This window comes from Sorex araneus, chromosome 2, assembly GCF_027595985.1.
Source record: "Sorex araneus isolate mSorAra2 chromosome 2, mSorAra2.pri, whole genome shotgun sequence".
NCBI classification, from domain to species: Eukaryota; Metazoa; Chordata; class Mammalia; order Eulipotyphla; family Soricidae; genus Sorex; species Sorex araneus.
In genome coordinates this window covers 253,217,119-253,240,453 of record NC_073303.1, presented here as the reverse complement: position 1 = coordinate 253,240,453, position 23,335 = coordinate 253,217,119, and the positions used below count along the sequence as shown (strand labels likewise).

The following is a 23,335-nucleotide window of genomic DNA, read 5'->3' as shown; positions in this document are numbered from 1 at the left end:
TTTGCTCTCTTTCCTTTTGGGTATTGTTGTTTGCAATAGAGGCATTGAGTTGGCCATTGTGTTTGGTCTATAGTCTACATTCGGCACGCATCTCCCAACCCAAATGGGTCCTCCAAACCCCCTTTACTTGGTGTTCCCTTCTATATCTGAGCTGCCTTTTCCCCCAGCATGTGAGGCCGGCTTCCAAGCCATGGAGTAAACCGCCTCATTCTTATCTCTACTATTCTTGGGTATTAGTCTCCCATTCAGATACTTTATATTCCACAGATGAGTGCAATCTTTCTATGTCTGTCCCTCTCTTTCTGACCCTTTTTTTTTTTATTGAATCACCATGTGGAAAATTACAATGCTTTCAGGCTTAAGTCTCAGTTATACAATGCTGAAACAACCATCCCTTCACCAGTGCACATATTCCACCACCAAAAAAACCCAGTATACCTCCTATCCCCCACCCCCGCACACCTGTGTAACTGATAAATTTCACTTTACTTTCTCTTTACTTTGGTTACATTTAATATTTCAAAAAAAAAACTCACTATTATTGTTAGGAGTTCCCCACTGGAGTCAGACCTGCTGTGAAGAGATATGAGGTCTCGTGGCCGCTATCGCGGTTTTGGATTTTGGTTTTGGATTTCTGAATTTTAGCAACTAAGTCCAGGGAAATTTCTTCCAGAAATTGGATCATTGCAAGCTTGTATCTCTCATTAGTGGTCCTCACAATATGGCAGTCGCCACACCCTTTCCCCCCCTCCCAAGGAAAAGGCGAGAAAGAAAAACCTTTCCCCTCCTGGGCAGGCATGGGACCGCAGCTTAGTTCTCAATCTGGAGACATTCTGCAAGGAGCTGCTGGTACCAAAAGTAGTTTAGCTGGCCTCTGGAATCATGCTCGTGCAGCTGCGGTGAGGCCACACACGTGCAGCCCCCGGGATCACATCTTGGCGGAGAGCCTCTTTCTGACTCTTGAAACAAAGTCTTAAGCCTCCCAGAGCATTGCTCTTTATAATAGTAAGAGGCAGTAGTATCCCACATGCCCCTCGATGGACGAATGGGTAAAGAAAATGTGAGACTTTTCTGCAATGAAAGAGTGTTCAGCTTTAAGAGAGGAATGAATTAATGGAGGTGAACTTGAAGATATGATGGTAACTGAAAGCAAGCAAGTGCAAAGGCCCTCTGTGGAATGATTCCACATATGTGAACGCTTCAGAAGGAAGAGTTTCATCAAGACAGAAATCAGGCGAGTGGGTGCCAGGACCTGAGGGTGGGAGAACTGGGAAAGGGAGATTACTCACTTAATGAGTCCTAGGAGTTCTTTTAGGGAATGACGAGAATCTTTATAGGAGCGCAGAGAGGCGGCACTTACTAACACAATGAGATCACTGAGTGACACACGTTCAGAGTAATTTTTATATGAAGTACATATTCCGCCCCAGAACGAAATAATGAAAGAAATAATGAGAGGGAGTACCGTGGAACTGTGCCTGGCCCATGTTTGGTTCCCAGTTAATAGTAACTAAATAAAATAATGAGCCTCCCTGAATCTTGAACCGTTTATTTTCCACACTGCCGAGAGGAAAGTGGGACACTTCCAGTTACCTGTCTGTTCTCAGAGGCCACACAGTAATGGAGGCTCTCTTCAAGGGAAAGCCTGCCACTGCTTCTCAAGATTTGGGGAGACAAGACCAAGTTCTTATGATGCTTACCTAGGGTTACTTTAAGTCCTCTAAGAAACCTTCATCTTTCTGCTTGCATGGCGGGACTCCTGATAACAGGATTCTCATTCTCTTGATCATTTGGATTGGAATGTCCCTCAACCTCTCCGTCGTTCTTAAGGGGGTAGGCCATAATCATGTGAATTATTTCCGCCGGGAACATACAAGCGCCCTGAGTCTCACATTCATTTCCAAGGCTCTCCTGCGGGATGCTACATATTTCCCAGGCATCTCAAGGCCAGCCCCAGACGCTCTCAGAAGATCTCCCTTTACGTCTGGAAGAAATTATGGTAAATGTGCCTGTTCCTTATCTCTCCCTTCTCTCCCCACCCACGGAGCAATTTATCATCAGAGGCTTGCCATCTCTGCAAAGGCGAAGGTTTCGTGGCACATATTTCTCTTCAAATAACTTTTGAAAGAGTATAAAGAGAATGACTTTCCTCTCTGAAAATCCCTGCACCGTATCTTCCTCCTCCGTCCGAAGAATGCATGGTCCTCTCTCATCTCACTCTCCCCTCTGACACGGAGGAGCCCGTCTGCTTACACATGTCATTGCTTGCCCCTCACTGGCGCTCTGATGGCCTTGGAGCAATCACATGCATTGCGTTTACCGTGACGTTGAGTGAGGGGGACCAAATGAACCGTCTTTTGGATGTTCCCATTTCCTGCTCTGGGGTCTTTTTGTCAGTGTTAATAAAGACACACATGTCGTGTGCGTGCATCGTGCCTTCATGGTTAGACCTTTCCAGTCTTGCCTTGGGAACAGATCCTTTCTTACCACCTGTCTTGGGAAGGATTGAAGCAAAAACTGACTCCAGTGAACTCTCCCATTGACTCCAAAACAAGACTCTAGTGAACTCTCTTGCTTACTCTCCTTTTATGTCGACTTTATACTGGGATGAGGCAGGGGGGTGGGGGTTGGGGGGAATTCTCCGGTGGCCTTCCTTGCGGTATTCCAATATTTCTTTTTGAGATAGAATATGTATTTGGTAGAAATATTTCTCTGGATGTGTGTCCCTTGTTGGCATTTCGCAGTCACATTCATTGTTCTGAAATTGGGCTTCCTTTGCTCCAAGAAAAGGCGTGGATTGCAATGCTTTGTGCCGACTTGAGGGGACTTGGGTTTTGCTTGTGGATCCAGGTTCCTCAGTTGGAAATTCTACCTGAGTGGCAGGACTCATTTACCACAATGGCCATGTGTTCAAATAGTAACTTTTTTTTTTTACGATTTTTTAATATATTTTATTTTCACACAGTAGTTCACAATAGTTCATTACAGATAATACTCAAACACCAACCCCACCACCGAGCACTCCCCACCACAATAAGAGGGAAGTGTGCAAAGGTTGTTGTATTTCATTCTGGAGCCATTTAATCCCGTAGATAAGAGAATACAAGCATGTGTGTTAAAACCAAACAAATGTGTGCTACTTTTGGTAAGTAAGTGGGATAGATTGTAAGAGGTTACCGTCTTTGCGGTCGCGCACTCTAGGAAATTCTGCGTGGCTGTCTTCTGGGAGCTTTGGTTTATAGTCTCTGGATCTTGGCCACTGATGAGACTACATGGCACCAGGGACAGTTTGTGGGTGTGACTGCCAAGCTACTGGAAAACTGGGGAGCTGGGGGGAGGAGGCCCAGTTCCGATCTGAGCCGGCTTGGAGATCACGAGTCCCGCATTACCTGGGTTTTTCTGCTGGCTTTCTCTTGGGTGAGGTTCATCCAAGTGTGTGGAGAGTGGCCTTGAGCATGGCAGTGGTTGGGTTCTGGAGGTTTTTGGCTACCGGGGTTCTGCTTGGGGTGATGAGGGAAACTCAACCTGCCTCCCTTCAAGGTGCCCCAGTGAAGACAGCCTGGTGCGGGGTCAGGAAATTCTGCTTCATTACTTCTTGTTTTACATCAAATGTTCTGGAGCGATAGCACAGTGGGTAGGGCATTTGCCTTGCATGTGGCCGACCTGGGTTCAATTCCTCCATCCCTCTCGGAGAGCCTAGCAAGCTACCAAGAGTATCCCACCCACACGGCAGAGCCTGGCAGCTCCCCATGGCATATTCGATATGCCAAAAACAGTAACAACAAGTCTCACAATGGTGCCCGCTCAAGCAAATCGATGAACAACAGGACGACAGTGCTAGAGTGCAGTTCTTTCCAGCGACGAAGGGCGAATGGATATAGGAGCAGCGTGTTTTAAACACCTTCACCTTTTGGGGTCATCCTCTGTCCTTCTGGATTAGATTCATCGTCTCCGTTGGCTCTTGCAACCATCCCATGCTGAAGATATTGTTTTTCCCATGGGTCAGAGGAAGCCAGTTTCCGCTCATGGAAGGTTCCCTGGCTTTCCTCGCCCTGCAGTTCCTGGTGGAGTTGAGATTGGAGGCCAGATCATCTGACGTCAAAGCTTGTCCATCTTCTTCTCCCCACTCACGTGGTCTTTCAGCAGAGACCAGGAGCCTCTGCAAGGAATGAAGCCAAAAGAAACTCTGAAGTGCTCCAAGCAGGAGCCAAAAATCTCAGTCCTCCTTGTGAAGAAGCTTGTCATTGGAGAGCCAAGACAAAACCAGGGAGATGTAAGCGCAAAAAGCTAGATTGATGCAGGGACCTCCCGAGAGATTCCTTCCAGGTCAAAGATTCTTGGCCTGGGTGAGGAGTATAGGTAGGCAATAACTGCCCCGGGAGAAGTAGGAATCACTCCACTCCTGGGTGGGATCTGCTGGGTGTGTTCTTTCTGCATCTGCTTTGGGCTGCTGGTGAGAGGCAGCTCAGGGAGACAACGCCATCCCCATGCTAGTGGGTGGGGAGTTCAAGGTCAGAGTCTGAAGTCCAAGTCTCGATGATTTGTCTCCCCTTTGCTAGTATCAAAACTCTTACCAATCAGCTTGGTGGAGGGAGGGGAGTCAACAGGTTAACAGCCCCAGGATGGGGAAAATTAAACAGTCCTAAGAATCCTCATAGCATTCTAGAGTCTCTGAAATGGGTTTGCTCATGAAACACTGGATTACTTTGCCGACCTGCCTGTCATACTGAGTACTGAGTATCATTTATTGGTGGGAGAGGAGGAGGGAGGGAGGAGGGGAAGTTGTACCATGACAAACGCTACGTTATATATCACAGTGGGGCACTGTTCAAATATCAAGAGTCAAAGCTTCTATTTCCAAGACGGAAGGCAATAAATTGAGTTGCTAATTATTCCAGCTGTGAGTAGTTTTGGTACAACTGCACGTTTTGAAGAGGTGTGGGGGGGGAGCGACTTTTCCTGTGGTTTGGGGGATATGCAAATACAGCAGCAGTTTTCTCTGACCCCAGAGGTCTGAGATGCAGAAACCTTGAAAACATAGTGTGTGTATGTGTGTGTGTGTCTGTGTGTGTGTGTGTGTGTGTGGTTGCTGAATCACAGTCGGCTTGAATCTCTGCTTAGGGAATCATGATATGAAATAGGCTTTTCATTATGCTAATTAGGTTATTGGCTTCTTTCTCCATCTCGGAAAGTCACAGGTTTGGGGGGGGGGGGGGAAGCAAACATTTGAAGAGCAACAGTTCACGTCTTGACCCAAGCCAAAAAAAGTTTCCAGCTAGAAAAGAATAAGCTCATGAGTAATATCCTCAGTCCCTGCCTGATAGAATTACAGTGGGGCGGGGGTGGGGCGTGGGGGGTGGGGGATGTCTCCCTTCAGTTCCCCTTCAGTTCCCCGGTGGATCAAAGCAGCCCTTTCATTCACCAGCTCTTGCAAATGAGATGCTCAAGACAAGGACGTGCCATGTCCATCAGGGTTTGTGTGGATCTCATGCCACTGGTGAATTCACTAGACGTCGCGCTGAGGGTTTGGCATTTCATGGGAATAAACCCACTTGTCCCGACCGCATCCCGCCTGGGGACCTTCAAACCCATGAAGTGGGTGCTGGCTCCTCTCTCACTGGAAGCTGAGTTCCCTGCCTGGCATCACATCTGGGTTATGTCAGGAGCCAAGATTCCAACCTTGACTGTCCCGCATCCTACATCTGTCAGCTCATTGGCTGTCCCGCGTCCTACATCTGTCAGCTCATTGGCTGTCCCGCGTCCTACGTCTGTCAGCTCATTGACTGCCCTGCATCCTGCATCTGTCAGTTCATTGGCTGTTCCGCGTCCTGCATCTGTCAGTTCATTGGCTGTTCCGCGTCCTGCATCTGTCAGCTCATTGGTTGTCCTGCGTCCTGCATCTGTCGGCTCATTGGCTGCCCGCTACATCTGTCGGCTCATTGGCTGTCCCACGTCCTGCATCTTTCGGCTCAGTACTGCCCGAGATAGGTCACAGCAGTCGACCTAAGTCACTGCTCAGAGGAACGTTGATTTGTAGGAGAAAAGTCTGACTCTGTAAACAGCAAGCATTTGCCGACCTCCCGAGAATAGGGGAGGCTGGGGGGTAGGCTAGGCTAGTGGGTAGGGCAGTTGCCTTGCTGAGGAGGGATCCCTGAGTACAGATCCCAGAGTAAACCCTGAGCATCACCAGGTGTGTGCCCACCCCCCAAGAGTACAACAAACGGGGAGTTTTACTCCTGGTGGTCGGGGAGAGATTGAACTCAGGTCGGCTGTGTGCAAGGCAAGCGCCCTCCCCACTATACCATGGTGGCCCTAGCCTGGGGACGTTTTGCTTTCTATCATTTGAATTTGTGAATTTGATTTCTTTTTTGGGGGGGGAATCACACCCAGCAATGCTCGGGGGTTACTCCTGGCTCTGCACTCAGGAATTACTCCTGGTGGTGCTTGGAGGACCCTATGGGATGCCGGGGACCAAACCCTGGTCAGCTGCATGCAAGGCAAATGCCTTTCCCACTGGACTCTCACCCAGATCCCAATTTATTTTTTTAATATGCATATTTCTAAGCAGTGCTTAAAACTTGGGGAGTGTGGCCATCCGAATCCAGCAAGTAAACAAATTTGTGTAGATTTATTTTATTTGCAAGCTGGAAAATATTTATTTGCCAGCAGAATATTTGCAAGATTCCTTGTTTTACTATTCAGTGAGTGGTGAGGCAGTATAATACGCCCTGTATATTTATATATATATATGTTTTATTTATTTATTTATTTTTTTTTTTGCTTTTTGGGTCCCACCCAGCGATGCTCAGGGGTTACTCCTGGCTTTGCACTCAGGAATTACTCCTGGCGGTGCTTGGGGGACCATATGGGATGCCGAGGATCGAACCCGGGTCGGCCGCGTGCAAGGCAAACGCCCTACCCGCTGTGCTATCGCTCCGGCCCCTATATGTTTTATTTTTAATTTTAGCTTTTGCATCATGCCTGGTGGTGCTTGGGGGATACTCTGGGTTCAGTGCTCATGGGTGCTGGGGAAGGATCTGGGGGTTCTTGTGTACAAAGCATATGCTCCAGCCCTTTTGAGCACAGCCACGCCTGTCATCTGTCTTTCTCACTTGCATGCTTTTTCTGTCTCATCCTTCTGCTGCGTTTGCTCCTCTCGTGCGCTCTCCTTCCCTCCTGGCCCCCCCCCGCCCCCTTTGAACTCCCCCTCCCCCACCCTCACCCAACTCCTGCTGGAGAAGCTCGTAATGAAGACATGAGCGCGGTGGTTATTTAACCTCTCTCCAGCTAAATGTTTTATTATATCTCCTGAAAACCTAATTACAGTAACTTTACATGCTACAGTACCTTTTATGGGCTGCCTCTTTATTAAACTGACTCCTTGAGAGACAATAAACCCCACCGTTTCCAAAGGACATGGCCGGACCCAGTAAAATGTGAAGGAATCTGGCCTTACTGGTCACAGTCCGCCACTAGTGGCCCGTGGCCATGGCCATCTTGTCCCTGCTTTTAATCCAACCCCTGCCACCCCAGTGGAGAAATTAAAGAGACTGTTTTCGGGATAACCAGGCTGTGTACCAATATTTCAATCTGCTCCCCTGAACCCCAGCAAGCTTACGTCTTAAGGAGATCCTTTTTTTTCCTCCAGTAGAATAGCGGTCAGTATCTTGTTTTGCTGACCACCAGGCTGCTTTGTTGTGACCACCTGGCACCGGTGTTGAGATGGTTCCAGGGGGTTCCTGGGTTTCCAGGGGAAGGGGCCAAGGAGACCTTGCCTGCACCCTGGGTATGACTGGGGTGTAAGGAGACAGAGGGAATCTACATGACAGAGAGAGGGGGGAGGGAGAGAGAGAGAGGGAGGGAGAGGGAGGGAAAGGGAGGAGAGAGGGAGAGAGAGAAGGAGGGAGAGAGAGGGGAGAGACAGGGAGAGGGAGGAAGAGAGAAGGGAGGAACAGGGAGAGGGAGGGAGAGAGAGGGGAAAGAGTTAGAGAGAGAAGGAAGGAGGAAAAGAGGGAGGGAGAGAGAAAGAGGAAAAGAGACGGAGGGGAGGGATAGAAAGAGGGAGAAGGAAAGAGGGAGAGAGAGGGAGAGAGGGAGAAAGAGAGGGAGAGGGAGGGAGGGAGAGGGGAGAGACAGGGAGAGGGAGGGAGAAAGAGGGGGGAGAGGGAGAGAGAGAAGGAAGGAGGAAAAGAGGGAGGGAGAGAGAGAAAGAGGAAAAGAGAGGGAGGAGAGGGAGAGAAAGAGGGAGAGGGAAAGAGAGAGAGAGGAGGAAGAGAGAGGGAGAGGGAGGGAGGGGAGAGAAAAGGAGAGAGAGGAGAGAAAGGGAGAGGGGAGAGAAATGGAGAGAGGGAGAGAGAGAAGGAGGGAGGGAGCGAGGGAGAGATAGGGGAGAGAGGGAGAGAGGGAGAGAAAGGGAGAGAGAGGGATGAAGGGAAGGAGGGAGGGAGGGAGAAGGAGGGAGAGAGAGGGGGAGGGAGGGAGAGAGAGGGAAAGAAAGGGAGAGAGAAGGAGGGAGAAAGGGAAGGAGAGAGAGGGAGAGGGAGAGTGAGGGGAGAGAGAGAAGAGAGGGAAAGAAAGGGAGAGGGAGAGAGACACAGAGAGGGAGAAAGGAAAACAAAGGCGGAAACTTGACCTTCACAGTGGAAGTAGGAGAATTGTGGATCCCTTTTCTGTCTCAAAACCCCACTGCAATTCCCCCCGGGAGTCAAGCCAACCCCTCGGAAAATAGAGACGCCATCTCTTGGGCTCCCCCTGGTTGGCAGCTGAGAAGTGGTGCCCGCTGTGGAGGGGGTTGGTGTCTCTGCTGCTGTCTTCGGTGGCGTGGGAGCCAGTGGGGGGGTTCCTTGGGTCAAACAAGGTGTGTGTGGTGGGGAGGGTTTGTGTCGGGGTATCCAGTAGTTTAGCGATCACTTCCTCTCCGGGCTCGTGTTCCAAAACAGTCAGGCTGCTGTGTCATTACGAAGAAAATAAAAAGCCACCCTGCTTCGTCTACGGGGTTTTTCCTTCCCCAAAGGCCGGACTTGCATTTCTTGTTTGTTAGACTTTTTTTTTTAATTCACCCCTTGTCTCATCAGAGAAAATTCCTGGCCCTGATTTTCTAAGCCAACTCTGGGCAAAAGCCTGAGTCTCTAAATACGGCCCCCAATTCAAGCCTGTGGAGAGTGCATGGGAGAATATGGTGTGTGTGTGTGTGTGTGTGTGTGTGTGTGTGTGTGTGTGTGTGTGTGTTTACAGGTCTCTCCTCCTGGCTAAACGATGCTCCAAAACCTTTTCTGGAGCTGAATTGGCATAGAGCAAAAAAAACACACTTGCCGGGAATTTATGTGGAAGTAGATTCGAGCTTTCTCAGACCCCAACATGGGCCTCCCAGCCCCCACCTCGCCCATGCAACCATGTGGCCAGACAGAAGCAGGAGAGGCTGTCCTTGGGGCCTGGTGGCCTGTTGCTCCCGGGGACGGAGTGGGGGGGAGGGTCCCTCGAGCCTCGTGAACCCCTGAGAAAACACTCTCGACGCTTCTCACCTCCGTGGGGAAATCCTCTTCAGGTTCCCCTCCGAGCAGCAAGGTGCAGCTGTTGCTACAGGGGGTGACCCTGTGAACGTGTCTGCTTTCCCATGAGGGGCAGTGGGGGAGCGTGGCCCAAGGCTTCCCGGTCCTCGAACCCACCTCCCAGAGTTTAACTCTCAGCAGAAGGTGGGGTGCTGAGCTGGAGCCCAGCAGCCCCCGCTGCGAGGAATGGGGGATGCATCGGGCTGATCTTCTCTCTCCCTGGGAGCCTTTGCAGTCCCCAAGGACAGCCCACCGGGGGCTGCTCATTTGCCTTTCCTTCCCGGCACACAAGTGGCCAATTCTGAGAGCAATCGAGCTGTGCTCGAAAAAATGTCAAGTGCCCTTGGAAACGCCCCAGTCTCGCTGCGACCCAAGTCCTGCGCTCAGTTATTTCCTGGGCCGACTGCTGAGAAGTTCAGCGAAGGCATCCTAGGGGGTCCAGTGAGACCTCCAGGGGCAGGGGTGGCAGGGGAGGGGACGATCCCCCACAGGGGGCAGAGCTGTCTTCCTAGCCCAGTCTGGGGTGCACATCAGGAGAAGTTCCCTCACCCTTCCGGTCTTCCCTCTGGCCGTCTTGGCCCCCTTGCTCCCCGAAGGTCTGGGGAACCAGAGTTGCCCATAATCTACTCTTGTATCACTTGTCATCCCGTTGATCTTCGATTTGCTTGAGCGGGCGCCAGTAACGTCTCCATTTGTCCCTGTCGAGTGCTAGTGTAGCCCAATGATATCTGCTCGCTCCGGGAACAGGAAGAGCCTCAAACCGTTCATTCAGGGTTTTGATGAAGAAGTCTGACCATCTCGTTGGTGGGCGGCCCCGCGGTCTTTTGACATCCCGTGGAATCCAGTCGGTAACAGTGCTAGTCCAGCGGTCGTCTCTGAATGGCATTACGTGTTCGGCCCATCTGATTTTCGACGCCTTGGCAAACCAGACAGCGTCCTTGATTCTTGACCGTTGGCAGAGGTCTGAACTCCGGATTCCTTCTCTCACTTGAGTGAAACGTGATACTCCAAGCATAGCTCTTTCGATTCCTCTTTGGGATACCCGAATAGTGTTCTCATCCTGTTTGCGTAGGGCCCAGGTCTCTGAGGCGTGTGTTAGTGCAGGAAGAACGGTGGAGTCGAAAAGATCCTGCAATTCTGGAAATGTCCGAGTAGATAGCACCATGGGAAGAATCTTCACACCCTCTGAGAATAGCCTCCTCCGGCTCGCAACAATTGCCATCATGGCTGTGGCAAGAGTTTGGATATTGACCCTTTATTGCGTGTTGGGCACTGGACGTTGGCGGTATAACATTCCTCTTTCCTTCGGAAGCCTCTGCACGGTGGGAGGTGGGAGGTGTGCTGCTATTTCTGTCCCATCAGTGAGCTCTACCGCCCTCCAGGGCGTGTCTGTAAGTCAGACTCACTGGAAAGGCCCCCAAGCAGTGAGGGTGGAATTTCTCCTCGTTAGACTCCCCTGAAGAGCTTCTTTCCTCAGGACTAGAGCCATAGCACAGTGGGGAGGGCGTTTGCCTTGCACGCGGCCGACCCAGGTTCAATTCCCAGCATCCTGTAGGGTCCCCTGAGCACTTCCAGGAGGGATTCCTGAGTGCAAAGTCAGGAGTAACCCGAGTAACCCCTGTGCATCGCTGGGTGTGACCCAAAAAACAAAACAAAACAAAAAAAGAGTTTCTTTCCTCATTTGCTGTCTAATCCCCACAGTCCAAGCCTAAATGAAGCCCAGGAATCTTGCTTTTTCTCCATCCTAAAGCAGGAATTTGGGGGGGTCCATTATGAAGATCACGTCTTTAGAAACCTTCGTTTCTGAGGCTAGAGAGATAGGACCATGGATAGGGTGCTTGCCTTGCATGGGGCTTACCTGGGTTTGATCCCCAAATCTCATATGCCCCCACCCCCCGGCCCTGTCGCACACTGCCAGAAGTGATTCCTGAGTGCAGAGCCAGGAATGAGCCCTGAGCTAGGCCGGGTGTGGCCCAAACTGTCCCCCTCCCTTCCCTCCAAAAAAGACAAGACATGGAATCCTTCGTTTCTTAATTGCTCACACTAAAGTTACTCTCCAGCATATTCCTAATCGTTGAGTGTATCTGGGTGGTAGCGGAAATAGGAGTTGACATACCTTCAATATTGTGGTCTAAGGATTCTTTGAGCCCCTGGAAGCTAGAAAGGAGAAACGTAATAGCTAAGTGATTTGCCTTCGGCCATAATCTTTACAGTGATGCTGATGTCGTGAGCCCTAAGACGCAGATCGCAGAAGGGTCAGTGGTTTGATGAGAAATAAATGGGGGTTATTTGGGGGTTGTTTGGTGGGGGGATTTGGCTTTGTCCATAGAAATGTAGACATGTGGCTCTATGCACATATGCAAAAATGTAAGTCTGAGGCTGGAGCAATAATAGAACAGCGGGGAGGGCGTTTGCCTTGCACGCAGCTGACCTGGGTTCTATTCCCAGCATCCCATAGGGTCCCCTGAGCACTGCCGGGGGTAATTCCTGAGTGCAGAGCCAGGAAGAAACCCCTGTGCATCACCAGGTGTGATCCAAAAAAAAAAAAGCAAAAATGCAAGTCTGTTTGCAAATATTAATCTCCATAGCAGAAGGTGTGCTGATTTAAACTCTTCCAATGCTCTCAGTATTGTGCCGTTAGCCTCCTGGCCTTGGAAAGGTTGTAGGTCATTTGTTTCATAGGCCACAAACTGAACACATCAGACAAAATTTACCCTATTATTTGAAACATCATCATAAGCACTCATTTCTCATGAGGAAAACACGATAAGTAATGCAGGTAACAAGGAAAAATCATATGGTTATAAGAGGGATGATAGACCCTGCCAGAGAGAGAAGTCAGGCAGAGGGAGTCTCTATTAGCATGTGCAAAGGCCCTGGAGCAGAGTGTGTTGGAAGTGAGATGCTGAGAAGTAACAGATGGAATGTGTGTCACCAGGGGCATGAAAAAGAGGCTGGTGGCAGAATTTCTCATTGGAGAGTGAGCCAAAGAGAATAGATTGTACCAGATCTTGGAAAGCATGGGAAGGACTTCGGATCTTATTCCAGTGTTATCGACTGGAAGAGCAGGGAGAGGGAGAGAAGAGTTCTTGTGTAATATAATAGGTGTCATAGTAATAGTAATACTAAGACTTGGTAGTATTGCTATTACCAAGTAGTAGTAATAGTAGCATACCACTATGCAAGCTATATATAGTACAGTATACTATTATATATTATATATTAATAGTATATAGTATATAGACCATATATTAATAGTATATGGAATATGCTATTAATATACTAGTAAACTGCTATATTACTAGTAATAGGTATAATAGTAGTGATAGCATAGCAAAGTAGTATACTACTGTGCATACAATATATAGTAGCACTGCACTGTCACTGTCATCCCATTGTTCATCATTTTGCCAGAGTGGGCACCAGTAACGTCTCCATTGTGAGACTTGTTGTTACTATTTTTGGCATATGGAATACACCACAGGGAGCTTCCCAGGCTCTACCATGTGGGTGGGATACTCTTGGTAGCTTGCTGGTCTCTCCAAGAACCCAGGTCGGCCACGTACAAGGCAAATACCCCACCCACTGTGCTATCACTCCAGTCCTACAATATATAGTGTACTATATATATAGCATAGTATACAACTAGTATACTAACATACTACAATATTACTAGTAATAGGTGTAATCATAGTAATGGTATAGCATAGTAGTATACTACTATGTATACAATATATACTATATGTAGCAATATATACTATACTATATGTAGTATAATATGCTACTATATATACTATAGTATACACAGTATAGTATAGAACTAACAGTATACTACTATACTACTAGTATACACAGTATAGTATAGAACTAACAGTATACTACTATACTACTAGTAGTAGGTGTAGTAGTTCTAGCACTGCTACTTGGTAGTAGGTGGGGCCCTTGCAGCATGGCTTCTAGGCTAGGTCATTGGAAGGTGAGAAGGAGCTGGGGAAAGCCACTGCAGAGAAAGGCTGTCCGTCATTCTCAAGGGCATGAGGCATGAACGGGCTCGCTAAGGAGAGGTGCGTCCTTTGGTGCCGCTGAGGCGAGACCTCCTGGAGACGCCGCTGGGAGGGCTGTGGTGTGTTGGAGAGAGTCAGGTCCTGCATTTCAGAATCTGGGTTTCTGCTCAGAGACCGCCGGTGCAGCATGAATTGAAAACTCGGGCTCAGGGGTGGGGAGAGGGCTCGGGTGGCTGGGATATATGTGAGCCCGGGTCCGAGGCCTGGCACCCCGTGGTCCCCCTGAGCACGGACTGGAGTAAACCCCACCCCTGTACAAAGTCAGGAGTGGTCCCCAAGCACTGCCGGCTGGAACCGACCTCCCAAAATATACAAAAATGAAGGGATGATTTGTTGTTGTTGTTTGTCTGGGGTCACACCTGGCTGTGTTCAGGGTTTACTCCTGGCTCTGCTCTCAGAAATCACTGCTGGTGGGGTTTTGAGGAATCTCATGGGGTGCCAAGGACCAAACTGGTGTCAGCCACATGCCAGGCAAGTGCCTCCCCCGCTGAAATCTCTTCCTTCTTCAGCCCCAGCCTTGCTCTAGTTTTCATCTCCTTGTCCCAGCTGGAGGAACTGAGGCTTAGAGGTGTTTTGTGACTTGTGAGAGGCTGGAGGCTGCCGGTAGCGTCCATGCCGTCACTGGTGCAGGATCGGTCCTGCTCAGATGTCAATCCAGGTGTGCCTTGCTCCAAAATGCATCTCTAGACACCAGAGACATAGTATAGAAGGCAAAACACTTGCCTTGCACGCATCTGATTCCATTCCTGGTTGCTTCATAGGGAAATGCAAGCAACACTACTGGGCACAGAGGCAGGAATAGCCCAGGAACACAACTCGGGGTGGCCCGGTCCCCTCCCCCGCCCCATCTCCAAAAAATATGCCTCTAAACTCTTTACCTCCTGCCTCCTCTGTTACCTGGAGCATTCAAAGAGAGCTATGGGAGAAGAAATCCAGCCTTAATCACAGAATCAAACCTCTTGACTTCCTCAGATCACAGCATATGCTTATAGGACAAATATAGCTTAAATATCAGTTGTTTATTTCCGTGTTAGCAATGCAAAATAATTCTTTAATCAGATACTCATTTTCCAAAACGGTTGTCAGTCACATGAGACTTCTTTGATCTTCGTCAAGGATCCAAATACCGTTCAAGGTTTTATCTGAAAAGAACCGGTTAGAACAACCTCAGCCTTGCCTCAGACTCCCGCTGGGAAAGTCAGCTGCCCCCCACCTTACACACACACACACACACACACACACACACACACACACACACACACACACACGGGTGGTGGTAAGCAATGGTGGGTAAAATTAAAACACCACGATCGTAGTACCCACTTTATAGAGTGGATGCAAGATCTAGTTTAAGTAAAATACTGAGCGTGGTGGCTGACATATAGTGACCCATAGGTATAGCTACTCCTTCCAAACACTCAAAGAGAAAGTAAAACCCTATGTGGCTTTTTGGAATATTAAATATGAAGCCCAGGAAAATGACGAACAATGAGGGAACTTTGCCCATCCACCCGTCCATCCATCCACCCATCCATCTATCCATCCATTTACCCATCCATCCACTCCTTTCTTTCACTCGTCTTCCCTGGATGTTAAATATGGGGGTGGCACATAAAAGATCATAAAGATAAATCAGATTAAAAAATAAACCACACCCTCAGGCCTCCCAACGCTCAGAGTCTAATCTCTCCTTCACTCCTCCTTAACGTCGACTCCATATTTTGTCTAGTCCTCTAGCAAGACGGGCAGAAAGCCCACGTGGAAGATCTTACAAATGGCGCCCGCAAGAGAAAATCAACTGCCAGCACATTGACGGTCCCTAAAGGCTCCTGACCCCAGAGACAGGGCTGTGTGGGTTATCCACAGCAGGTCCCATGGTCCTGTGGTCACAGCAAAGCTCAAGTGGCCACGGGTGCCTTGTTGTATGAGGCACATTTCCGAAGAACCAGGAAGGCGTGCCCTAGAGCATCTGAGCAGGCAGCTCAGAAAAAAAAAAAAATGCTCATGAGAAACAGCTCAAGGGTCCATCCAAGAGCATAGACGCAAGAGACCATGTGGGGCTTAGGTTCTTGGGCATCATGGTATGTCCACGCTTGCTTCTGCTTGCTTCCATGGAAACGTGAGCGGTGACTAGTTTCAAGGCCATCAATAGCTGGTCTGCGGTATCTGCTGGTGACAAGCTTCATCGTCATCATCATTTGTTGTTCATTTGGGTTGTTGTTGGCGGGGTGGGTTTGGGGCTCTGCCTGACAGTGCTCAGGCTTCCTCCTGGCTCTGCTCAGGAATCAGTCCCTCCCGGAAGGTGCTCTGGGGACCCCTGTGCAGTGCCAGGGAGCGAACCTAGGTGATGAATGGGTGTGCAGCAAGGCCAGTGCCCTCCCCGCTGTACTACCTTGCAGGGTCCTCATCTTCTATCTAATTTTTTTTTCTTTTTGAATCACACCCGGCGATGCACAGGGGTTACTCCTGGCTCTGCACTCAGGAATCACTCCTGGTGGTGCTCGGGGGACCCTCTGGGATGCTGGGAATTGAACCCGGGTCGGCTGCGTGCAAGGCAAACGCCCTACCTGCTGTGCTATCGCTCCAGCCCCCTCATCTTCATTCTTTAGTTGCCACCTTGCCACTTTTAGCACAGCTGCCTCATTGGCTTTGCTTGGAATACATTTTTATTGTTTTATTTATTTATGTATTTTAATTGAATCACCATGAGATACACAGTTACAAAGTTGTTGGGGGGGGGATTGATTTTCAGTGGGACAATGTTGCAACCCCCGTCCCTTCAACAGTGTACATTTCCCACCACCAACGTCCCCAGTTTCCCTCCCGCCACACCTCCCCCCACCCCCACCAGCCTGTCTCTTTGGCACTTTTCTTCTTTGTCACTCCCTCTTATTCTCCTTCTCTCTCTCTTCCCCTTTGGGCTTTATGGTTTGCAAGGCAGCCCCTGAGAAGGTTGTCACGCTCATTCCTTCCCAGCCCTCAATGCCTATCCAGAGTGACCACTTCCAGCTAACACTGAGGTGGTGGACTCCTCTCTCCTAACTGCCCTCCCACCCAAAAAAAAAAACCACTTGCAACAAACTTTCAACCGCAGGCCAGTCCTCCTGGTCCTACTTGCTACTCTTTTTGGGTATTAGTCTGCTACTATGTGTCACTGTCACTGTCATCCAGTTGCTCATCGATTTGTTCAAGCGGGCACCAGTAACATCTTTCATTGAGAAACTTATTGTTACTGTTTTGGGCATATCTAATACGCATGGGTAGCTTGCCAGGCTCTGCCGTACTGGCATGATACTCTCGGTAGCTTGCTGGGCTCTCCGAGAGGAGCGGAGGAATCGAACACTGGTCGGCTGCATGAAAGGCGAACGCCCAACCGCTGTGCTATGTGTATTTATTTTTTTCTTTTTGCTAGGAGAGAGGTTGAGGATGACCTGAGGATGCTCAGGGTTGACTCCTGGCTCTGAGCTCAGGAATCACACCCAGCGATGCTCAGGGTTGACTCCTGGCTCTGTGCTCAGGAATCACTCCTGGCTGTGCACAGGGCCTCGGTGGGATGCTGGGGATGGAACCCAGGTCACCCACGTGCAAGGCCACTGCCCTCCCCGCCCGTGCTCTGGCGCCGGGACCCCCTCCTCTGTGTATCCTCCGTGTATTTTTATCGCATCAACCATCAATGAGGGCCATCGTGGGATGCTCTTTTTGCCGCCCCGTCCTGACTCTCTCGTTCCCCGTCTCCATCCTTGCAGGCACTTTCTCTTTAAGACGTCCTCGGGCAGCACGCCTCTGTTCAGCAGCTCCTCTCCCGGCTACCCTCTGACCTCAGGAACCGTGTACACGCCCCCGCCGCGCCTGCTGCCCCGCAACACCTTCTCCCGCAAGGCCTTCAAGCTGAAGAAGCCGTCCAAGTACTGCAGCTGGAAGTGCGCCGCCCTGTCGGCCATCGCCGCCGCGCTCCTGCTGGCCATCCTGCTGGCCTATTTCATAGGTGAGTGGCCGCCGCGCCCCCCCCCGCCCCCACTCCCTCAAAAGGTGGAAAAATGCACCAGGGTGAGGCTGGAGCGATAGTCCAGCAGGAAGGGCGTGTTGTCTGCATGCAGCCGACCCAGGTTCCACCCCCGGCATCCATAGGGTCCCCCGAGCACTGCCAGGAGTCATTCCTGAGTGCAGAGCCAGGAGGAACCCCTGAGCATCGCTGGGTGGGACCCATCTTGAGCCCTGCCCCCCAGGAGCCCCAGGTGTGAGTCCTCTGAATAATTGTAGCAAACAAACAAGAAGAACCAATTCTCGGAGCATGCAGGAGAGAAAGAGAGAGCAGGGCGCTGGTCTTGCATGCTGCCAACCCGGGTTCAATCCCTGGCATCCCCATAGGGTCCCCCGAGCAAGGCCAGAAGTGACTCCTGAGTGCAGAGCCAGGAGGAACCCCTGAGCTTTGCTGGGTGTGACCCCCAAAAAGCCAAAAAAGGCATGATGGATGGGAGTGGGTTTTTTTTTCCCCTGGCCCCCCTCCTGAAATCCATTTCAACCTGATGAGTTTCTCCTGTGTGATTCTGAATGCCATTTGTGGGGAGGGAAATTAAGCATCTTGAGGGTACTGTTTTCTCGGAGGCAAGCTGAAAATGGGTCCTTCCTGCCAGCGGGTCCCGCACTCCCAAAGTAGCCTTTAGCTCCCTCGTCCATCACCAGGTTATTTGTTTGTTTGTGTGTTTGTTTGTTTTTAACTGCGTGCTCGGAAATGCACACACCACCCCGTTCCCTGGAGCCGAAATCCTCACGGCAGAGGGAGAGAGGTCCGAGGGCCCGGTAAAATGCCCAGTCCAAGCCCACCTCACCAGCCTGTTTCCAGAGGCTGGAAAAATGGAAAAAAGCTGAAACCCACCCATGCCCCATGCCCCATGCATCCCCAGAGCACTGTGCTCTGCAGGATTGGAGGGGGGGAGAAGGGGCGGTGTCTGACTGAGGTTCGCAGATTGATGAAGTTGCCTTTGGGGTTAAATGCAGCGGTCCTGCACTTCGGGGCTTGTGCAGTGGGTGTGCGTCTGTGGGTCGCAGCCTGGTACCCGTGGAAAGCCAAAGAGGCCCGAGCTGGAGCACCTAAACCCCCCCAGGGCAGACACACAGCCGCTCACACCCCCACCCGGAGCCTCATTTCTGGAGCACTGGCCACCAGCCTTGTGAGGGGCAGCCGCGCCCTGGGGGGTTGGGAGGGCTTCCCGGAGGAGGCCAGGGGATATTTGATAAAGTTAATTTGAAACAATTAAGCGTTTGGGCTGGGTTTCAGAGCATCTGTTCCAGGCCCTCTGCCTGCCAGCCCCTTGTTTGGGCTGGCCTCAAAGGAAACCTGTTTGTGCTCAAGCCCCTCGCATTTATAAGAAAAAAAAAAAAAACTGGTGAGGGATGGAGAGAGAGCAGGAAGGAGTAAGTCGCTAGCCTTGCAGGCTGCCAGCCCTACTTTGCCTCTCTGCGTCACACAGGATTGTCCTGAGCACTGAAGCTCCCTCTAAAAAAAAAAAAAAGGAGGGGCTGAAGTGAGCACAGCGAGGAGGGCATTTGCCTTGCACGCGGCCGACCCGGGTTCAAATCCCAGCATCCCATGTGGTCCCCTGAGCACCGCCAGGGGTGATTCCTGAGTGCATGAGCCAGGAGTAACCTCTGTGCATTGCCGGGTGTGACCCAAAAAGAAAAAAAAAAGAAAAAGAAATAAAACGACAAAAAAATGGACACCTGAATTCTGGGTTAGCCCTTCTTGCTAGTCCCTAAGGACTGGGGACTCCCGAGGGGTCGCCAGAGACCCAGGCAGTTTGCTGTGTCCTGAAGGGGCAGGGCTGTGGGCAGGGTCCAGCTTCAGGGCAAAAAGGACCCCTGGGCTCACTTCGGTGTTGACTGGCTCCTGGGCTAGCCCTAATGTGGAACCAGGGGCTACGCGGCCTCTGCCGGTTCCAGCCCCGGCAACCAACCCCCTCCCCCACCGGCAGGAGGAAGAAAGAAAGGGTGGCAGCCTGATCCGACCACAGTTGCAAACACAAGTGAATGTATTGTTACATTGTGTCCTCCCCACCTCCGACTGGGGAGTTGAAATGTAATGGCTTGCTCCATCCAGACCAGAACGCTTCCCCCAAGACCGAAAGTGTCTTCCCTGGGTGCATGGCTCGTGAGTGATGATGGTTTAGGAAACTGAGTCCTCCTTGGGCTGGAGGCTCCCCCGAGCGGGTCCGAGCTTCTCTGAGCGGTGTGTCTTGTGAGAATCCGTCGCTTCCAAGTCTGTCTGTTCGAGGGACGGTTCCTCGCTGACCCTGGCGGATTGAAGAGCAGTGGATGGCTTGGAATGATGGCTGGAGGGTCCGGGCGGCCCGGCCCGGAGGGTGGGAGGTGTGGAAGTACTGGGGGTACTCCTAGAAGGCCAGAGCAGGACTGCAAGCGTGGGCCAAGGTCACGACCTTGACATCACACGGATGCACCCTCTGGCCCTATAGCCATGGCAGACTAATCTGGGCTCCCCCTGATGGGCAGGTGATGGGTGATTGAGAGGCAAAAATCTCTGAAGCACGGTGAGGATTAATTAATGTGTGTAAATCGCGCTGGAGGTGACAAGCAGTAGATCGTTAATAACAATGCCTCAGGGGCATAACCGGAGTTGCAAACACAAGTGCATGTATTGTTACAATGTGTCCTCCCCCCCTCACTTAGGGTTCCCTACTTGTAACCATCCGAAAAGACCCAGGGGCCAGGTGGAACCCACAGCCCCCAACCTGGTTTAGGAACATCAACCCTTCTCAAGGCGGCTCTATCCTGGTCACGTTGGGACCGAAGGTGACTGACAGGATGGGACTGAAACAGGAGCATCCACCCCAGGACGTTAGCGAACAGGCTCTGGGGCTGGGCGTGACAGCCCTGTGGACGGAGGGAGAGGCCCAGGAAGCCTCCCGCTGTCCAGGCCAGCTGAGGGCACTTTCCAGATACGGGCAACTTGCTGCAGGCAGGTCTGAGCTGTGGCAAGTTCCTCCTTTACCCAGAATTGTGGGCAGGGGTCGCGGTGGTGCTGGCCCTCAGAGAGTAGGGACCCCGGCCTTCCTCTGCCAGCTCAGACACCCCGGTCTTTCCCAGGCCAGGCCCTCCACTGGAAGGAGCATCTTAAAAGCAGGGATGCTCTGTGTCTGCACAGGATGCTGGTTCCGACTTGGGGACATGGATTCTGTGTCTGTGACTGGGAGCTTTGTGCTGGCCAGTTATCTGGCCGGACCCTCTGGATCCTGCTACCGGCAGCCAATTTCTCCCCTGATGAGCTGTGCCCAGTTCAGACTTGCTGTGTTTGCGGGGCTGCAAACGGATCTATTGAAAGCACCTGTGTGTAGGGATGACCTTTGACACTCAGGCCGGTCAAAACCAGATCTGGGGAATCAAGTCACCCTTCCCTGTTATGAAAAACGTTCTCTAAGAAAGTTTTGCGTGCATGAAGCTCTGGGAGACACACACACACACACACCCCCCACCAAAGTTCCGGGCTTCTTCCCTGGCACACACACACACATACACACCCCAAAAATAAGTGCTCTTGGATGAAAGCTTTTCCATCTCTTTTTAAATTTCTTTTTTTATTGAATCACCATGAGATACAGTTACAAGGCTTTCATGATTGAGTTTCAGTCCTATCGAACACCCCTCCCTGCACTTTTTCATCCTAAAAGTCCACTTGAAACAGTTCCCCACGTCACAGAAGGAATAGGATACACGTGAGCTTTGCCACAAACTCCTGCCCTCAATCACTGATCTCGACAGGCTATGCAAAACCATTTCCTGTTTTCCAAAAGAATTTACTCCAAGGGGACGGGAGCAATACGACAGTGGGTATGGTATTTGTCTTACATGCAGACCACCCAGGTTGATATCCCATAGGGTTCCCCGAGCAATGCTCGGAGTAACTCCTGAGTGCAGAGCCAGGAATAGCCCCTGAGCACTGCCAGGGGGGACCCCAAAAAAGCCAAAAATAAATAATTCCTTTAAAAATTACTTCATGACAGTGCCAGGGAGATGGTATAAAAGTTAAGGCACTTGCCTTGCCTGTGGCCAACCCCAGTTTGATGCCTACTCCCACGGGGTCCCTTGAACATGACTGGGAGCAACCCCTGAGCACAGAGCCAGGAGTAACCCTTGAGCACTGCCAGGTGTGACCCAAACACAATACCTCCCTGATCCCCACTGCCCTGCCAAGCCATCATCACCACAACCAACAACAACAACAACAAAAATCCAGTAGATCCAATTCCTTCTCTGTTGGGATTTCCCAACAGATTGTAACTGTGTGCTGTTTTTTTGAACGATTATGATCCCTTTTCTGTTCCTGGTTCATGCATGCTAAATCTAACCCCCCTCCCCTCAAGGCACCCCAGTTCTTGCGAGGATAAAACCCTACAGAGGAAAGTAGCTTGGTGACTCCTAGTGTCCTGGTAAACCCCTGCATTCTGCCACGTGGTTCACTATGTCTTGGGGTGAGATAGTGGCCCCTGAAGTAAAACACAGCAGGAAACTGCAATGGAGCTTCTGTCCAAAACTCGGCTGGGGCTGGAAAGGGTTGGGGGGCGGGGGGGGACAAAGGGCGATGGGGATGTGAATCCCAGCTGGGTTTCTAGCTCATCACATCCCTGCCAAACTCAAATACATGGTAGAGAGGTGGGAAACGCACCTAGCATCTTCCCGGCTCACTGCAAGCAACCCAGGGTGTGCGGGAAATCCTGTGTTTTCCCTCTGCGGTGCCTCCGTCTGCGTTCTGCCACTCTCTCGCTTTGATCCGGGAAGAAGGCAGGCCATCAATGTGTCAGGATGTTCAAAGTGCGGTAATTTGGGGCGCTTTCAGTGTCTTTGGCAAACAATGAGAGATTATTTTCCGTGGGAGCTGAAAAACCTAGCGTGTGTTGAAAGTTGCGGCATCTGAGAAATTGACGTGTTGAGACGGAAACTTGACGCGTCCCGCGTTCTCTGCTGCCGTTGTGTGTATTCCCATCTCTCTCTATCGGAGCTGGGGAGCGGGAGCAGATTTGGGGGGGCGGTGGGGGCGGCGTGCGCCGGGGGTGGGGGAGGGGTGGCGGGGGGACATAGAGGAAGTGACAGCAGGTGGCAAGAAACACTGTGCAGGGCTATGTGTGTGTTTATACATATAGATATATAGATGTATATATACATATAGTGAGATATATAGATATATTTGGCTCTTTGGGTCACACCTGGCGATGCTCAGGGGTTACTCCTGGCTTTGCACTCAAGAATTACTCCTGGCAGTGCTCAGGAGACCATATGAGATGCCCAGGATCGAACCCGGCTCAGCCATGTGTAAGGCAAATAAATGCCTTCCCCACTGTACCATTGCTCCAGCCCCTGACATTAATATTTTTTAAATGTTTTTATTGATTGAGGTTCTGTGGTGTTTAATACTATTAATAATGGTCTCTCATCCGCAGAATTCCAATACCACACTTAGCATGGAAATTGTGCTATGTGTGCTTAGCCCTCAGCATCTGTAAGAGCGGGGTATGTCCAGCCACACAAAGTAAATCAAGTCCTTACGGCAACTGGGCACCCCTTCCAGCAGGATAATGGCCTTCCTCCGAGGGGAGGTGCCTTTGCTATCCCCGCCTCCACACCCAGCCACCCAATCAGAAGTCAAGGAAGGCTGTCAATCAAGCCCAAACACCCTATGCCGACTTCTGGGGGTGCAAACGAAGGGGACAATGG

At 50.8% G+C, this 23,335-nt stretch overlaps 1 protein-coding gene across 11 annotated transcripts in view; it reads left to right on the top strand.

Annotated features, from left to right (window-relative positions):
* The window catches only part of TENM2 (teneurin transmembrane protein 2), a 1,321,709-nt gene that overhangs the window by 1,077,822 nt on the left and 220,552 nt on the right, over positions 1 to 23,335 (top strand). For all 11 annotated transcript variants that reach the window (XM_055129736.1, XM_055129737.1, XM_055129735.1 and 8 more), the window contains one exon: positions 17,359 to 17,597. In XM_055129736.1, the coding sequence (XP_054985711.1) occupies positions 17,359 to 17,597 (239 nt within the window). The remainder of the gene's footprint in view (positions 1 to 17,358; positions 17,598 to 23,335) is intronic.